This window comes from Branchiostoma lanceolatum, chromosome 5, assembly GCF_035083965.1.
Source record: "Branchiostoma lanceolatum isolate klBraLanc5 chromosome 5, klBraLanc5.hap2, whole genome shotgun sequence".
Classification (NCBI taxonomy): Eukaryota; Metazoa; Chordata; class Leptocardii; order Amphioxiformes; family Branchiostomatidae; genus Branchiostoma; species Branchiostoma lanceolatum.
This window is the reverse complement of record NC_089726.1, coordinates 5,232,767-5,251,423: the sequence shown is the minus strand read 5'-3', so window position 1 is coordinate 5,251,423 and position 18,657 is coordinate 5,232,767. Positions and strand designations below refer to the sequence as shown.

The 18,657-nt window shown below is 39.1% G+C and overlaps 1 protein-coding gene across 4 annotated transcripts in view; it reads right to left on the bottom strand.

The window, feature by feature from the left end:
- Window positions 1-1,289: 1,289 nt before the first annotated feature.
- LOC136434560 (voltage-dependent calcium channel subunit alpha-2/delta-2-like) overlaps window positions 1,290-18,657 on the bottom strand; it is a 76,482-nt gene continuing 59,114 nt past the window's right edge. For 3 of the 4 annotated variants that reach the window (XM_066427426.1, XM_066427429.1, XM_066427427.1), the window contains 21 exons: window positions 18,200-18,261; window positions 17,781-17,848; window positions 17,428-17,479; window positions 16,780-16,895; window positions 15,977-16,073; window positions 15,625-15,684; window positions 14,788-14,888; window positions 14,327-14,410; window positions 13,043-13,104; window positions 12,631-12,663; window positions 12,399-12,449; window positions 11,702-11,773; window positions 10,115-10,185; window positions 9,597-9,684; window positions 8,973-9,022; window positions 8,471-8,497; window positions 8,125-8,153; window positions 7,689-7,881; window positions 6,853-6,959; window positions 5,790-5,869; window positions 1,290-4,113 (listed from right to left, as the gene is read on the bottom strand). In XM_066427426.1, coding sequence (XP_066283523.1) covers window positions 3,997-4,113; window positions 5,790-5,869; window positions 6,853-6,959; window positions 7,689-7,881; window positions 8,125-8,153; window positions 8,471-8,497; window positions 8,973-9,022; window positions 9,597-9,684; window positions 10,115-10,185; window positions 11,702-11,773; window positions 12,399-12,449; window positions 12,631-12,663; window positions 13,043-13,104; window positions 14,327-14,410; window positions 14,788-14,888; window positions 15,625-15,684; window positions 15,977-16,073; window positions 16,780-16,895; window positions 17,428-17,479; window positions 17,781-17,848; window positions 18,200-18,261 — 1,620 coding nt within the window. In that variant the 3' untranslated portion in view covers window positions 1,290-3,996. The remainder of the gene's footprint in view (window positions 4,114-5,789; window positions 5,870-6,852; window positions 6,960-7,688; window positions 7,882-8,124; window positions 8,154-8,470; window positions 8,498-8,972; window positions 9,023-9,596; window positions 9,685-10,114; window positions 10,186-11,701; window positions 11,774-12,398; window positions 12,450-12,630; window positions 12,664-13,042; window positions 13,105-14,326; window positions 14,411-14,787; window positions 14,889-15,624; window positions 15,685-15,976; window positions 16,074-16,779; window positions 16,896-17,427; window positions 17,480-17,780; window positions 17,849-18,199; window positions 18,262-18,657) is intronic. The other variant, XM_066427428.1, reaches the window with a different exon arrangement.

The window sequence follows — 18,657 nt, the reverse complement described above, 5'->3', positions numbered from 1 at the left end:
TTGAGTCTGGACTGCAGTGTGGGAAGGTTTAGTTGGGTACAGGCTTCTGAGAGTGTAGTGTTTCCCCAGAATTGTTTCTGTTGTCCCTGACATAATTCGGTATAGTACTAATTCCGTTGTCAGGGACTGCAAGTCAATAAAAGGCCATGTGGTGGACTAAACTCAGTGGTCTTTAGTTGTATGTTCTTTAGGACTCAAGAGCCTAGTTAGGGTCCTTTAAAAAAAAACTAGTTATTCTCCGCCAGACTGGGTACGTTTCCACTCGATCCAGCAAAGGTTCAACTCTTACCGCTAATTCCAAATACATGTACTTATACCAACACATGTCGTGACTATCACACAGTGTTACATGTAAGTATGGGGCGGAATTGTGTACCCTGGTGGAATTACATGTATGTTATAGCAGATGTTATTAGTTCCTTTACTGAAACAACCATAGTTATTAGATCATTTACGGTGCTCTCTCAAGGGTGTCTCACAGACTCAGACAAATCCAGTTTGCTGGTCACAGCCTTGGGACAAATGAGGGGATGATTTGGGACAATTCCGTGTCTCATTCTATGGTAGCCTGACTAAATCACGCGGCCGGCCCGACGGATACCGCCCCTAGGTTGCCATTTAACCTCCGCCCGAGAGCTTGTGTAAACACAGGCTGATTCTATGGAGGCCCCGTAGAAAAACAAACTCCAGGAAGCTGACCTTCCCGATGGTTTGTCTCCAGATATACCGGGCTCGATGTGGAGGACCTGGGTGCGGCCATGACGGACAGACTGGCGTGGTCTTCAGTGGTGCATGGACTTGCCCCGTCTCCCTGGCCCTCAGGGATCGACCGATGAGGATGATACAAATGCTCAATGACCTGCAGTGGCCCCTTCTCTCTACAAACTAGTTAATAATCATATCAATATAAACACTGACAGTCTACTGAAACCAGCTCAGGGGCGCACTCAAATTTCAAACACTTAACACCAGAACAGACAGACACATACAAATATTCATATTTCCCCCCCGCACCATTCCCAGGTGGAACGCCCTGCCTGGCACGGTTGTGACGGCTCCCACCGTTGAGTCGTACCGTGCCAGGCTGGAGGCCTGCCCGCCTTAGCCTGGGACCTCCCCCCTACTTTGCCCCTCGCGGGGTCATCCGGGGGCAACAAATATGATGATGATGATAGCTTTAGAGATATCGTGATGAACCTAAGTCACCCAATTAAGACCCCACCCTAACTGACAGCATGTCACCGAAAACAGGTACCCAGTCAGGCATAAAACACAGACTATTCAAAATGTAGAACGATGTCACCACTTCTTTTTTTGTCTTTCTTATTTACATATGAATAAGTACATGATAGTATTCTCTAATATTCTCTAAAAAGACACTTAAGGCATTTCCAGTCCTATTGTCTGGTTGTCAGCCTTGTGAGATTTCAGCGTCATTAGGCCGTGTCGATTTGATATATGGATGACATCCTCTGGGAACCGCAAAACTGATGCGAGCGTGCGAATGAAAAAAAAAATGTTTGGCAAAAAATAAGTTGCTTTCATGTGGTCAGGGAGGAGGAACAAAATTAAACACACTGAGTATGGTATACCAAAATATAGGTTCTTCATTTTTTTCTTTCTAAACTTGTCTTTGACTTAAGAACTGACTTCTACGACATCAGTATTTATTTTGCGAAATATTTTTTTGGCAATTAACAGCATATATTTTCTTATTTTGCACCTGCATTTTGTGATTTACAGTATGGCCGAAAACCTTTTTTTGGAAGCGGACAAAAACTGAATCAGATGTGTGTGTGAACGTCATCCATATAACGTGATCAACATGGCCTTACAAAGAAAAAGATCAGCACATGTTTTATTAAGAGAATTGTCTTGAAAGAGATCTGTCCGTAAAAACCACTGATGGATATACTAAAATGTCACAATGCGTCATGCTACGGATGGCGTTCTTTATAGAACATGTACAATGAGACACTTTTAGAAATGGCGTATGATTTCTATTCTTTAGACAAGTTGTGAGACACATCTGAAGAACTGATATCAAGAGAGGAGATACTATTTCAACTGCTGTATGCCACTTTTAAAGTAGTCACAAGTGGTATCGAATCGGGTACAATGATAGGTTGACAGAATAATCTACAAAACGCTAGGTTCAGACTGCACTTGGTCTAAGAGGTCTCCGTATATTAAACTGTACACGAAAAATGACTTTCCGCACCAGTAATATTGACTGGTTTCTGTCTATTTACACACACACACACACTTAGGGCCCTGTCACACTAGTGTGTACATTCAAGTGCGCATGAGTTCCGCAGTAACATTTTTTTGTTTAAGTAAATTTTACGGGGAGGAAGTTATTTTCTAATTTGACCCACCGTTGGGCAGTCTAGTTATCAAACCAAAGAAATTACTTCTTCGGTTGCAAACTTCACCTAAACCAAAAACAAGTTAATACGCAACCTCTGCGGACTTGTGTATACGCACAAGTGTGACAGGGGCTTTACACAGTTAATGAGGAAAGGTGTGGGTGCCTTGTGACATGCCTGTACGTATAAGGCATTTATGGCTGTTTGTAAGGAACTCTCCTTCCCAGACATAAACACTTGAGACAAGTGCAAGTGTCAAGGTCAAGTGGCGAAAAGGGCTTGGGGTTGTGTTGGTTTTATAGCATCTTAGTAGGAAACTCTTTGCTCTCTGAACATGTGTAATCAAACAGTGGTTACTGGCAGTTAATCTAAACCTAGCTTACATACCCCTTGGCCCCTTAGCTTGACATAAACATGTGCATTACAAGCTGTAACATACTGTATATATAAAATGTAACTTCTGCCTTCAATCAGTCAAGTATCGAAGATATTCAGTACTTTGATATGGCATTCTCAGATATTTGATATGATGATTAGTAATCTGATATGTTTATTGAATTGATATGATATTTGACTATATTGTTAATATACTAACTGTACCAGTTCAATATCATTAATATCTATGTGCATCAGTTTTAGATTTGTAGACCATGTGATACCTAATACATAATGCTAGTCTTCTATCCCTTGTGTAACATTTTTCTGTTTTAAAGATCCGTTAATTTCTGAGTAGTTTATCATTACAATACTTATTCTTCTTTCTCTCACCATGACCTTAAGCAATATTTGAACTCCTTCTTTGTTAAAACAAAATCCCAGCACCGGGAACATCACAAACCAAACCCACCTCTACCTCTGTCTCTACCAATACCTAAACCACTAACCCTACATCTAACCCTACAAAGTTGTTGGGAAATGCACTTGGTCATATCTTAATAGTAAAAAATTCAAACTTCTGCAGCATAGTTATATATTAACACATACTTTGAGATCAAGTTTTGACTGTCACCAATTTGAAGTACTATATACAAACACAAACTTGTACATTGATTATTATGTTGTAGTCCCATATACCACTAGAAAATATCTAAAATGGCACAATCTGTCATGTTGTGCATTGGCAAGTCTTATGTCATGTCAATGTATTGCAGTTCTGTTCCAGAAAGACATGATAGGGGGCAGGCCTGCGGAGACAATGAGCTAATAACTTTACATCTTTTGCAAATTTTTGCCCTTTGTAGATTTTCTTGAACCAGTCATTAGCTCTGTTCCTACTCCTATGTGGGGAATTTTACTTGACAAGGCTTTTATTAAATGTACATTGAAATTGTAGGAAAACCTCACTAAGAGATGTATAATGCCTGTCATTCGCTGCCGACTATTCCATTTCAAAAATCTTCATAGGGTGGAATGAAAAAAATTTAGTAGTAATTTCGTTATTCAATTTTTCCAATCTCTAGCAGGATGATACGTAAATGACATTTTTCCTTTTGATGTCGAGACATTTGTAAATATATATGAAATTCCTAGTACTTTGGAAATGGAATAGCCCACAGAGCTTTTCTTGTCAGGCAGCACAGTGACATCTAGCAGTTATGTCAAGAACTGCAGCACTGCTGCAGAAAGACTACATGATGGTCGTTTGGAACCTGTATGTCACCAGTTGTAGAGTCAGCACCACTGCTAGCAGGCTGGTACTGATGTAGAGTACTGGGGAACCAGACATACACTGTGTGGTATCCTCCTGTAAAGAAAGAGAGGACAGAAAACATAGCTCAAACAAGAGAATCAAATCCACCTTATTCTAGCTCCAGGTCACTCCAATGAAAGCTTGCAAACAGAATAGTCTGTCCACTGTCTCCATTTAAACGTTAAATCCTTACATATACATCCTGAATTTTTTGGGGAGTTGGATACTTAACAGACTGAAGCATTACTTCAGAAGTTGAACGCTTGCACACATTATAGTCTGTCCGGCCCCATTAAATATCAAATCTTTACATATACGTCCTGCATTTTTTTTTGTTATTGGATACTTTCAAGAAGCATTACCTCAGAAGTTGAACGCCTGAACAGAGAACAGTCTGTCCACCGTCCCCATTTAAATGTCAAAATTGAAATCCTTACATATACGTCCTGCATTTTTTGGGGAGTCAGATACTTTTCAGAAGCATTACTTCAGAAGTTGAACGCTTGCACACAAAGTAGTCTGCCCCGTCCCCATTTAAATGTCAAATTCCTACATCTACGTTCTGCATTATTTGGGGAGTCGGATACTTAACAGACTGAAGCATTGCTACGGAGGTTGAACTTGCGAATGTCTGATTGAACCCAGCTACCATGACATAACAAAGACTGAGCAACTTACGGCCTATCAGAACACTCCTCTATATCAAATGCAAATCATTTCTCTACTAGCAGGTGCTAGACTATTCTGCAGGGAAGCTATGGAGGAGCACACAGAGCTAGAACAGGGTGAATACCAAAGTACAAAATAAAACATCAACATGGTATTACAGAAAGTGGTTCTGTTACAACAGCTGTAAGATCAGCACCAAGGCTAGGAGCTCTAGGAGTAATGCAGCATTATAGTAATGGGCAACGATATCAATTTTTTGGACATTTCATCATTATCATCTGGTCGTGACAGTCTAACGGGTGCTCATGGCCCTTCGGGACATTTGGATACCAAATTATTATTACTTTTCAACTTATCTTTGAAAATTCAGAGTATGACACAGTGTCACTGACGAAAAGTAGTGGATGCTGCTTGAAACGTCTGACTGTTTCCAAAATGATATCCAGTAGCTTGAGTAGCTACTATTTGGATTGTCTGAAAATATTATCAATTGTATTTGATTAATCTTATTTGTACTTGCAATTAGCCTACGGGCAGGAATTTGCATAAACTTTCTGTTATTAATTTTTCCGCTGTTTTAAGAAAAAAGAGATTGTAAAAGACTTTGATGACTACAGGGAGACAGATTCACCTGCTGATGCTAAATGATGTCATCAGCCTTTGCATATCATTCCAAACAGGGATTTTGATAGGGCAGGTTAAGCACATTTGAGACAAATGACAATTTGACTTTGTGATAGATTTAATTTTTTTGTTGTCTCTCAATCTCTCTGGTCTGTTGTATATATATATCAATATAAGAATTCTAAGCTCAAAGGTCAGAAAATCTTATTCATTATATTCACTGTTTCAAGAAAAAGAGATCATAAAAGACTTTGATGACTACAAGGAGATCATCATTTAGTGTTTCCAATTCCTATCCGGATGGTAGGTAAATGACACTTTTTCTTTTAATGTCTAGGCATCTTAATGTATAAGAAATTCCCAGTACTTTAGAGAGGGAATAGCCCACAGAGGTTTCCTGGTCAGATAGAAAACATAGAATAGAACAATAGACTCACCTGCTGGTGCTGTTTGTGACACGACCTCTTGGGCCGTCTCCTGAAGCGGGGCTGGTAGGCACACAGGTCAGGACCCACATGTGGGAAGGGGGGTCAAGGTCATGTCCTTCAGAATGTAAACTTCTGACAGTTTAAATAGACACCACATGACTTGTACGGTGTTTAAGTGAATTGAAGGTCAAGCTGTTTCATGATATTCCCACCACTTCTATGTCTGCAATCAACTACATGATGATATTCAAAGGTTATTTTTCAATTACTTTTGGCTGAAGTATGAATAGATATGTACACTGAGTACTGTAAATCTATTTGATATTGCAGTTAGTAATTTTAGTGGTTGGGGAAAAGGGTGAAGTTCACTGCATTTTATTTTAATGGTGGGAATAAACATCACTATCTCAAATGTTAGTAATCAAATTTTTGCGATGATGAAATTTTAGTGGTTGACTAGTGACCGTTAAAGTAGTTAAAGATAAGTTACTGTTAACAGATCAGGAATTACAGTACATCCAAAAGTCCTTGTATTAGACACCGTTCATACTAGGCCACATTAATCCTGCTTAGGTGACTTCGGCCCTGAGCTGGATAAATGTGGCTTAGTATGAATGCTCCAAGTCACATATTGAGACCCCCTCAATCCACATTGAAACCACAGGAAACTACCACAGACACTCCTATCCCACTCGACCGAAACCTCTGCTTGGAGAATAACAGGAAACCACCTCCTGGAGGTAGTTTCAATGTGGATATGGAAAACTAGACCCCTGATGTGCAGGTATGCAACTTAGGCAATTTAGCCCTGAACTGGTTTTCAAGACTTAGTATGAACAGGGTCTTATACGAGGACATTTGGATGTACTGTAATTCCTGATTTGTTAACAGTAACTTAATTTTAGCTACTTAAATGGTCACTAGTAAACCACTAAAACTTCATCATCGCAAGTGTTTGATTACTAACTTTAGAGACGGTGATGTTTATTCCCACCGTTAAAATAAAATGCCCGTAGAAGTCCACGGTGGAAACAAGATTCAAGTGGTTGAGACCAGACTGACAGAAGGATATCAAAGTGCTGACTCTGGGCCAGTCTGGTGTTGTTACACGTCCCACAGTTCTCGTCCGCAATGACAAACAACAGGTTGGTGTCGGCCAGGCGCACGGCTGCAAACTCACTGTGCAGACAGAGATACATTTAACAAAACTGATGAGAACAATTAGACAAATAACAAGAAATCGTAGATCTCATACCTCCAGGAAAAGTTTAGCTGTTTTGTGAATTTCATAAAGCTATAGCCCTAGCCTTTTAATGAAGCTTAACAAGCCAGGTGTACCCCGTGAGATACAGACTCATTGAACAAATTGATAACAATTAGAGAGATAATGTAAATGCAGAAATGTTTGCCGGGATTTGATTTCACGGTAGGGAGAAAAAGGAGCGTTTGCAGTGTTTTTGAGACAATTTGCGTTTGAAACAATAGTAGTGCTACAGTCACACTTTGGAACGGCTTTTTGATTCTATCACTTTTTTGTTACATGTAAAAAAAGGGTGACAGAATCCAAAAAAAAGTTTTTAGATACTACAGCAATGTATACAAGTTAAAATCAATAGTGACATTGCCTTATTCGTTAGAAACACATCATTACTGAAATTCACTTTATCTTCACGGTAGAAAAATTTCAAGGTGTAAGGAAAATGGACATTTTCACTGAACTTTAACTTCACTGTCACAGTGGCAGCAAGTGATTTACAAAACAGATGTGTGAAGGAATCATGAATAATAACAACAGGTTTTTTTTCACAGGGACGATAAGATCACGGTACAGAGGTGAACGTGGAAACAGTGAAAATAAAGTTGCAGTGAAAGAAACAAGAATTACAGCATCTAAGAACCTGGTTTTACCGTGTGCAGTTGCAGTTTGGCACATCCCTCTTTATCTCTTTTGACGAGGACCACGGCCTAAAACCGTCATTTGTGGCAAAGTCGCCAAAGAAGCGGTACTGTGTCTGTTTGGCTACGCAGTGATGCCGCAACTCGTCTGGATCTTCCGTGTATATGGTAGTCGGTGTGGGAGTGGGGCCATTCTGTGCACCAACTGTTGTCAGTGAGGAGGGGTATACAGTTAGAACATGGAGAATTGTAAATCAAAATGATCAACTAACAATTCAAAATCTTGTTTCTTAAGCTAAGGTATGGGGGTGGGGCCATTCTGAGCGCCAACTAGTGTCAGTGAGGATGACGGGAGGGGGTAAACAGTTAGAACATGAAGACTTGTCGATCCAATCAATGTTTTGGCACACATTTTGAAAATTGATAACACTGCTGGAGCAGAACTTACCAACACTAAGCCAAGCTGACAGCAGGGATCTGTAGAAAGCAGGGGAATGAAAAAAAGTATTGTGACGAAATGAAACAAATATAAAACGGTGCAACACACATGCATATTGAATTAAAGGTTATAGAGTACAACTATGTTTTACCTATTAGTAAGATGTTTTTTTACTAAGTATTGTCATTCTAATTCTGCCCTGCACGATTATGCTATAAACTTAATACATTTCATCTTCATCCCATATATATGCAACACAGCACAAGCTATGCGATACAAGTCTAAAGATGTGCAGCCGCTGCAATGTTTTATAACCTAGCACTCCTAACTTAAGGCATAGTTGAATTCTACTCACCCATACACATAGTACCTCAGGTATCCCCTGTAAAAAAAACACAGCTTGTTGAATACCAATGCATTGTGAATCTTGACATGTTTGCAATGACTTTATTTTTGCGGTGACTTCTCGACTTCACGACACTACAACTATGAATTTGCAATTTATCATTACTGTATACTACAGAATTGTTTGAACCATGGAATTAAAACTCCCTTAAAACCTTTTTACCCCTTCAAATGAAATGAATGAATTTGCAGTAGCAGAAAGAGCACATGTCAGCTATTTTCTTGGCATGAAATGGTGCTTCAAGAGCTCTTCAGAGTGACGTTCGTCACAAATATCATGTTGAACTAAATTGTATGGAACACAAAAATATTTTGGGGCTATTTTGATGCCATCATCATTAAAAAGGAGAGTTGACATTTGTACTAACCCTTTGAATACAATGTAATAGTACCTTATCTGCCTGAAGATCTTGCTAGAATAAGGTCAGTATATTACAGTGTAAACAACTTACCAGGCCACAGAGGTGGTCCACCAGCTTAACCTTAGCAGCTCAGCGATTGGCTAGAACAGATTAAAACATGCCTGTGATTGGCTGAAAGATAACATGCCTAGTCATGAGAAAAGTTCTATGAGATTGGTTGAAATGAAAGTTTTGTGATTGGCTGAGACAGACTTTACATCTGTGTTTGGTTGGATTTTGCTGCAACCTCTCCTCTCCATTTCATGACACTGATGATTTCTGATATATAACTACAGTAACTTTTTTGATTCTTTAAGAAGTGAACTCAAAACACAGTAAAAATCTCTTTTTCCCTACTACCGCAAAAAAAGGAGGGGTAAGGTAAGGTAAGGTAAGGTAAGGTAAGGTAAGGTAAGGTAAGGTAAGGTAAGCGGTCGAACATCAAACTGAGGACAAAGCATGGCACTTTTTCAATCGTGAAATCATGTCCCACAAAATAAATGAAATTACAGTAGATGACACTTAAGGAGTACAAAACCGATGGTGACAATTACCATTACACCTAAGCATGTTAATATTTGCATGATAAAGATGAGTCCTATCCTTCAACTTGTAAAACAACACAATCTCACTGACGAAAGATTTTTTCTATTCATGCACACAGAGGATACTGACCATGAATAGCCTGGGGGCCGCATTGTCCTTTTGCAGAAATGCACAGGCACTGTCGTCCACAGGATGTGCAAAGTCATAGGACTCCACCCTAGCAAGAAAAAAATGAAATGTATATCAAGTACAGGTCTACAGAACAATTCTTGTACTAGCATGGTATCCATTCGTAAACCAGAGGTAGAATAGGGTGGATGCCAGACTAGGATATGCTGCATCCCTTTTAAAAAAGAAAAAAAATTATGAGCCGAAGAGGCTCAGTGGGCGTCACCCCATTGCCAGGGAAGATTGTGTAAAGTGTCTTTCCCAAGGGCACAACGTCGGGGCATGGTAAAGCATCGAACCTGGGGCCTATTGGTTCTCTGTCCAACTTTCTAACCGTGGCCCCACACTGACGCCACTAAGAAATATGCATATGAAGTATACGCCTACTTTACGATGTATCTATACAGTGGTACATAAAACCACAGTAACTGTTAAATATTGTATTTGAAGATGGCGTCTTGATAACGTAACATATCTACCTCTCGTAGACTTCATGCTGTAGGAGTGACATCATCAGGGAACCGTCCTTGTCTCCCAGAAAATTACCAATCTGCAGAACAAGAAAAACAAACCTGAAGACATCGCAGTCAAGAAAACATACAGCACATGTACAAACAACGTCTAAGACTGCTACATTCAGAAAAGCCTGTGAATATAAAAAAAAAGATCTACTAATTCAGCTTCAGCAATAATCCCTATAACGTTGGGTAACATAAATTCGCGGGGTACTTAAATTCGGGATTTTTCGAAAACGGGGTGTTTAGGGATATGTGCTAGATGCAACATCAGTAATACCGCTAGAAATGCAAACTTGACAGACTAACGTATTCAGAACACTGTCTGAAAAGCTTCGATAACCATGCATTAGAAGGCGACGAGGTCAAAAACTCTCCGTCCCTTATTGGAACAGTCTGAGGGCTTCGTTGGAGAATTATATTACATAGTTGTTCACTGGTTTATAAGACAAATGTCACATCCGCTTCCTGCTCAACACAAGCATTTACAATACAACTTATTAGAATCTCTTTTGCTAACCTACAACTGGACTCTAGTGTGATTAATCATCAAAACGCCTCTTTGTTGCTACAACCAATGGCTACGGCACTTCGGTGAATTTTCCCGCCGCCATATTCGTTACCCAGAATCCTGCTATTCGGCAGACGACAAACGTTTGCGAGGAACACTTTTTTGTCCAAATGTTGTGTGTGATAGTGGACTGATGGCGATATTTTCCTCAAAGTTTGCTCTTAGCACAAGCAGAAACACATGGACATAGTAGTATTACCATTTCTACGGCATCCAGCTAATGCCCCGATGAATAATGTACAAATTTCCATGACGGTGGGGATCGACTTTGAGTAACGTTCTACCGACTCAACACACAGGTTGTTCCCGGAGGCCTGATGTGTGCGGTACGGCCGTTTTTTCGTGTATTTTTTTTACTTGGACACGTCTATATCCATAGCACTCTCCTCAAGCCAAGGATGGAACGAATAGCTGCTGTATAAAATGTAATTAGCGGTAAGATATTCAAGACGAATCTTCTCTCCCGAATTAATGTTCACCCCTGTCCGACAGCACCGTCATTGTGCGTGCGGCGGACGGTAGTTTCAAGTTGAAATATTATGGTGTCAGCACGACTAGAGACAAAATCTACCATATATATGATTAGTGCAAAGATAGTACATGATACTGACAGAATGCTAGAAAAAAAGGATGGTTTATTGTTCTGCTAGATTGATTTCAGTCAACCATTATCGGAAAAATCCCGAATTTATGTTACCCAACGTTACAACATTGTTTCTTTTTTTAAATGTTGCAGTCTTAGGCTACTCAGTGGAATAATGAGAGTTGAAGTTCATAGCTCTATGAACAATAGAGATTGTAATAAACCAACCCAAACCAAACAAATAGCTCAGATGCTATTTTCTGTCTGACTTCAACACAATGGTTTAATATATCTTATTATTTTTGATTGTACACTATTGAAATAAAGACCAAACATAGTGTGTCTATATATACATGTACTTCATCAAGGAAATAACAGTTCATCAATGTAGACATACCATATCCTGGCTGTCGTCTCTGGTGGTGGCGATGATAAAACCTCCATCGTCCAACAAGAAACACTCTGCATCCTGCAGACAAGGGGAGAAGGGCATCTTCACACACATGAAGACTGTCATACAGAAACATAAGCCTGGTATACATACTCTGTTGTTATGTTTCACTACCTGGTGCACCAAATGTAGCACTGCAATGCATAGATGTAAGATTTAGAACTATTGTTATAGCTCGTTATGCTGTCCATGTCAAATATTCCATTGTAATGTCTTGTCTTTGTGGCTGTGTGTCCTGAACTTCCAAACCAATAAACAAACAAACAAGTGGATTGAAGATCAGATTCAAAAACAGATTGTAAATCTTGAAATGTTTGCTAGGTTTTTTAGAGTTTTTTCAAATGACCTGGCCCTATGTCACCATATGCGTTATCATTGTATTACTAATGGACTGCAGAATTCTTACAACAGCAAAGTCAAGACACTGCAGAAACCATATTTTCCTTCCTACCCCGAAATTAAGCCCTCACAAAAATAGAGAGCTTTGCAGTATGCTGATGTGTATATAGCCAATTCTTATGCAAATTCTTAATATTCAGGAATGAAGAACTTCAACAAGGTTTTTTGCAAACACAAAAATCAGATACAATATCTATAAAGTTTCCTCTCTGTTCTCAACAAGAAGCAACCTTAAAACACTTACCATATCAGCACAAGTCATACAGGAGGTTGGCGTGTATGCTTGACAACCGCTCTGGAAATTTACAAAACAAAGACAAAGTTGACATCAGGAAAAAACAAACCTAGCAGACAGTAGTATCCATGTAAACAAACTAATAAATGATTTCAAGAGGACAAGAGAAGCCAAGAAAGTTGAGGAGAAAGGAAAAGTTTGTAAGAGATGAATTTGGCATAGAGGAGAATAGAATACCTACAGAATGAGAACCAATCCCAGCACCACACCCACACTGGAAAACAGACAGTGAAGTTACTTTATCAGAAATTTGTTGTCCATGAAAACCAGCTATGTTGCTTTTGTATTTACAGGTAAGGCCATGTTGATTTGATTATGTGGATGACATCCTCTGAGAACCCAGAAACTGATGCGAGCGTGGGAAAGTTTGGCAAAACAAAGTTGCCTTTAGGATGAAATCTATGTGGTTACTTACCACACAGAATATGATATACTGTGCATAGATGTCATCCATATTTTCAAATCAACATGGCCTAAGCTGTAGGAAAGTTGCAATAGCCTGTTCCCTTTTTAAAAAAATTCCCATGTCACACAGTAATGAAGATAAAGTTAAATATGTCATGAAAATGAAGGAAAACGACAAATTTACTAACAGTTTCTGAGATATCCTTCATTTTGTCGGAGACTTTGTCTGCGTTGATGTTAGCTCCTGCAACTGTACAGATAATAAATGAGGTGCAAAAGTACAGTTTGGATGCAGTTTTGCACTACCAGTAAGCAACAAACATATTGTTATTAACTTGTTCTCTATGATATTCTGTGAAATATATCAGTAATCAATGAAAAAAAAATCTGCATCAAAAGATTCTGTATCGTTAAACCTCTATAACCTTTCAACATAACACACCGGCTTGTCACAGGCACATGGTAGCAGTTAGCAACATCACATCCAACTGCCTAAACTTGGCATATCTAGCTAAAACATTGGTCCAAAAAAGCTAGTAAGAGAATTCCACTCCACCACAGTTGTAGACAAAGAGGAATTAGTAAACTCTGGTAATTGTGACTTTTTCTTTTCCTTTTTCTTCTCTGGGTTAGTTTAGATAGGTTTGGCTTTGTAATTTGTGGTCTGGCAATTCTGTGCCACAGTGTCCATTTTCACAAAATATCCAGACTGTCACTAAAGCACTGAAGATTTCTCTAGAACAGTTTTGTACTAAACATTGAGATCACTAGGAACATGTCAATTACATATTAGACCTGGGGACAATATCAGCAGTGTGAATGCTGAATATTCAACATCGGGAAAGTAATGTCAGTGTGAATATCAATGAAAACTCTAGCGTCTGTTTTAAGCAGCATAAAAAAAACAACAGAGTGGAGCGATAATGTGGGGGATTTGAATACTATGCTTAAGTTAAGTTAAACAGTAGTATCAGTATAGAAAAGGTAAATTTCATGGGGTAAAATTGAAACATTTTCAATTGAAATGCTTTGTACAAAAACCACCTGATTTTCAGGTCCAAGGAGAGGGCCATTGAAATGCGAAGAGGTAAATTTTACTGTGCAGTCATGTGACATCTTCAATGGAAAAATGCTTGTACAAAAGCTACACAACATTCAGCACCACGGACAGCAACAATCAAATGCATGCCATTTCAATGTGAACAATGGGCAACAACAGCAACAAAAATGAGGCCTTTCTATTAATTACACTGTTTCCAAAAAAGAAGTCCAACTCAAATTTTGCAAAAAGCTTAGATTGTATTACGTAGCAGTTCTTATTAGAAGAGTCACTTGTTCCACTTGTCACAATTGTTAATTTGCACTGTCTGTGACCTTCTCTATACATTGTTTCATGTTGCAATTAGCCCTCAGGAAAAAAAGTTGCAAATGATACTCTTCTCATTGATTACAACCTTTGGGTGTCATCTTACCTGCAGGCAGAATGTCCTGTCCCTGTACCGGCACTTTGACAGCTTTAGCTCCAACAATGTTTATCGAGTCAGATGGGTCCATATCTGAATAAAAAAGGCATGACGTACTAAGTGAGAAGTCATGTATATAGAATGAAAACTATTGAACAGAGCATTAGTTTTTCCTATGTTGATTATCACATTTTCATCTTCTTTTCCATGGAACTCAAAGCGGTAGTATATTGCGACTTAGCTATGGCTTACAGTGCACAGTCAAACACACTGGGTCACCCCTACACTTCTCCATATGTGTGTTGGGCTCTTTTGCATGCACTTGAGGCTAGTGCCTGAAGGTCCCTAATATATGGGGCTGCCGACTTTACATTCTCATCTAAAATGACAAATGCAATACCTCACATGGAGCCTGAAGTTGGAAAAAATAACGAACCCAGTAGCTACTCAAATGGACATTAGAAACCTACCTTCATTTCGTGGGGTGTGGAACATGTAAACGTCTTTGTTGCTCAGAGAGCGGGTGAAGTATGTGGCAGTGAAGCTGTCTCCATGGTGGAAGGGGGCTTCCCTAGAGCAAAGACAGTATGGTGTGAGCAGGGTTCTAGCTATAGCTTTTAATTTTTCCATCAGCCCAATTCCCATTAACAGAAAGATCCTACAAAAAGTCTTCTTTCTCTTGTCACCTTGACTGCAAACTACTATCAATGTCTTCAAATTTGGACATCTTTACATCTTTACTCAGGGAGGTTTATTTGTCAAGGTTGACAGAATGGTCTAAAACATATTTTATCATCTGTAACAAAATTCCGTCAAATTATAAAATGACGGGTGATGGCCAGAACTCTGGGTGTAGGTCTTGGTCCCAATTATTCCAAGTGTTAGTTGTGTAAAGTTCAGTCTTTAGGCACAGTAATGGTGTTAGTTAGTAGGTCCCAATCTGGGCAATTGGGTTGAGTTGAGATGACCAGAATGGTACTGAATTTCAAAACACTTGGCATGTAGTAGCAGACTGCACTATCAAATGGGATGTACCATCATCACATTGTTCACTCTAGGGGCCACTACTGGGTAATTATGCTGTATTGTTGTGATCTGCATGACCCTTACAAAGAGCCTTTCCAGAGAACTTTCTGTATCTGTATCTATATAGCCGGTTTAACCGCCCTTTGGCGTAACACACCAGCTTAACTAACTTTGACCCTTGTCACTCGTCCCTAAACTTGGTAGTTGCCAAGAAACTGAACCAATAAGGCTGCGTATTACACAAAATGGATTGGAAAATATCACTGAAATGAGATCCTTACCCATGAAATACCCTTGTCAGTCCGGATGCACCGCTAATGAACATGGAGTCGATTCCTTGACTGTATAAAATAGAAAATTGGTCATATAAATTATATTTAAAAAGGAATTAAACTTGTTTCCTAAATTGCAATCACACATGACAGAAAATAAAAATAGACAGAGAAAGACTAAATATTAAGTTAAGCAAATCTATTCATAGTTTTGGTATAAAACCTGGTTTTCCAGTCCTATCCTTAGTCACTGACGATCGACGAAAGACAGCAGATGCTGTCTGAAATGTCTGACTGCTAAAAGAATTTTCATCCAATTGCTTTTTTTGAGTAAGGATTTTTGGCGAAGAGAAATACTAACCTCTGAAACTGTGAGGAGAGGCTCTGCCATCGGTTGGTAACATGGCTGCCGGTGACGACAGCATCGAGCATTACATGCTGTATCATCTTCTCATCACCTGGGCGCACATCGGTGTGAAGTCAAGAAATACATGTATGTAAGTAATTGTACTTCACTTCCACATAAGGACGACCTGCCCAATGTGACCACGTTTTGCTGTTCCCTATAGTTAGATGAGTTTCCCATTGACACAAGATTTAAGAATCCTGTCTATAGTGACCACCTGTCCACATAGACAAGATTTTCTCGACCCCATGGGTGGTATTCTTGCAAATAGGCGGTTTTGACTGTAGATGTGAATCATAGATATATCAATGCTTATAATATTTGTTGTCAGATGCGTACTAGGTGTACTTACATTGTTTACTTTTTCTACTTATTGGTTTGGCTGTTCAGCCAGTGTCAGCAGGGCTATTACAAAGGGCTAGCCCTGCTGACAAAGACAGGACATTACAATGGAATTTTGACATGGACAGCAGTACATGTACATAAAAGCCATTGTTGATAAATGATTGAAAATACTGTAAACGCAGAAATGTTCGCAGTGACTTTATGTTCGCGGTTTTCGCGGTGAACTCTTCACCGCAAACTTAAGACCACTGCGAAAAGCCGTTCTATTGTGTGACTGTAGCGGTACTATTGTTTCAAACGTGAACTCAAAACCACCGCAAACACTTCATTTTCTTCTACCGTGAAATCAAAACTCCGCGTACATTTCTGCATTTATAGTAATGTCTATAATGATCATGATGTAAGCGTCTTACAGTGCTCAGGTTTGTTCTGATCCAGGTGGTGTGCGTCTGCGATCTTCTCCCTCACCTTACAGCGCAGGTTGTCCTGGCAGTTGTGTGGACTGGACGTGTAATTACTGCAGTAATAACTGGAAGATGATGAAGAAACCATTATCATTATCCTTTGTTTTGATGAACTGTACAGAATCTGCCAGCAAAACCTTTTTTTCTGAGATTCTTAGCTAGTTGCCAGGATGTTTTTCTCCAAGGTGCATGATAAAATGTACCTAATGGTCATGATCATATGAAATCATTGGTCATTTGGAGGTTCTGTAATAATTGTCTGCTCATTTACCTCTTTCTGGCCATTCCCAACAAAATGAACTGTTAGCGTGCACAAGAAAACTGACTGAACAAAACACACAGAAGAAAACAATAATGGCCGGAGAAATGAGTGATCTTTCCAGCGCAAAGTCATGACATGGCAAATATGCATAACTATGTTTCAAACGCAAACTTAAAACACCCAAAAAAAACATCTACAGCAAAATAAAGTCGGTGCAAATTAAAGTGAATGAATTTACAGTATGAAAGTAAATCAAAAAGTGTCCCATTCTATGCACAGCAGCCTTTCTATCATCAACCATTACATTGCATAATATTATATAAATAAAGACTCACAGTGGTGTAAGGACCAACTTTCCTGCTGAGTTGCTTTCAAAAGCCTGGTATCCTGCAAAACAGTGAAAACCATCAGGCTACGTTCAGAATTACTTCATGTACAAAATGTAATGTATTTGCAACATTGCAGATTTAATTTATTGGTACATTGGATTCTATTGCATTTCAGCATGCAATACATGAACATCCGGGACACTCTCACGACCAGATGATGATGATGATATATGGAGAATACAATATTTCAATCCTAAAAAAGACTCCTTTTTCATGCATATTCACTATGAAAAAAAAACTACAGTGAAAAAAAACTACAGTGAGATCCCTGAAGTGAAGAACATCACAATGAGACCAACCTTCCTGGTATGAGACCCCAGACACGTCCAGTGACCCAGGGTGGTACTGTGGAATACCCAGACCCATGCTGAAACAAGAAATCACAGGTTTTCTGTGAATGTGTTGCTTTGCAGAGAAAAACAAACAAAACTTTGAAATCTGCTTTGAAGGTGCTGGCTTATGAAATGTTGCATAATGAGTGATCTGTGTGATTTTAGTAGCTTTTTGAGTGTTTTCTTTAAAAGCTCGGGGAGATTGTGGCAACCGTTTTGAATAAACGAAGGTAAATATGACCCGGAACTATACGTTAAAAGTTAGCAAAGACGATATCTAAGGGCTGCTAAATGTTTGTATAAAGACACCATACCACAATCCTATAAAATGCGCTGACAAATGGTCTATACAGACATGCTGCTTCCACTGTATATAAAAGATGTACCTGAAACCTGTGCCTGTGACTGGACCATAGTGGTAAGTCATCTGAACCTCATCAATGTAGTGCTGAAAAATTCATCAAAATATCAAAGTTTAGGAAAATAAATATGAGACTTTCTTTCACTAGCCATACAAAGGCAAATATTATCAAGACAGGTGATGTCTTATCTCATTTGCTCATCTCACAATGTCAACCATAGATAACAACTGGGCACTTTCCTGTGAACCAATTCTTAAATTCCTAAATTCCATATTCAGCTCTATAAACAATCATTCTAAAGAAGATGCTTATGTTATAGAAAGAACATAACTTGTGTTGTACAACAAATTAAATGCAAAAATTTGGGCTGACATGCAACGATTTTATGGGTGTTATCCGAAGCCAACTTCACTCACAGTCAGAGAGGTTCACAACCTAGTGTCAACACTGAAATACAACTCTACACTCTTGAAGCACAAAAT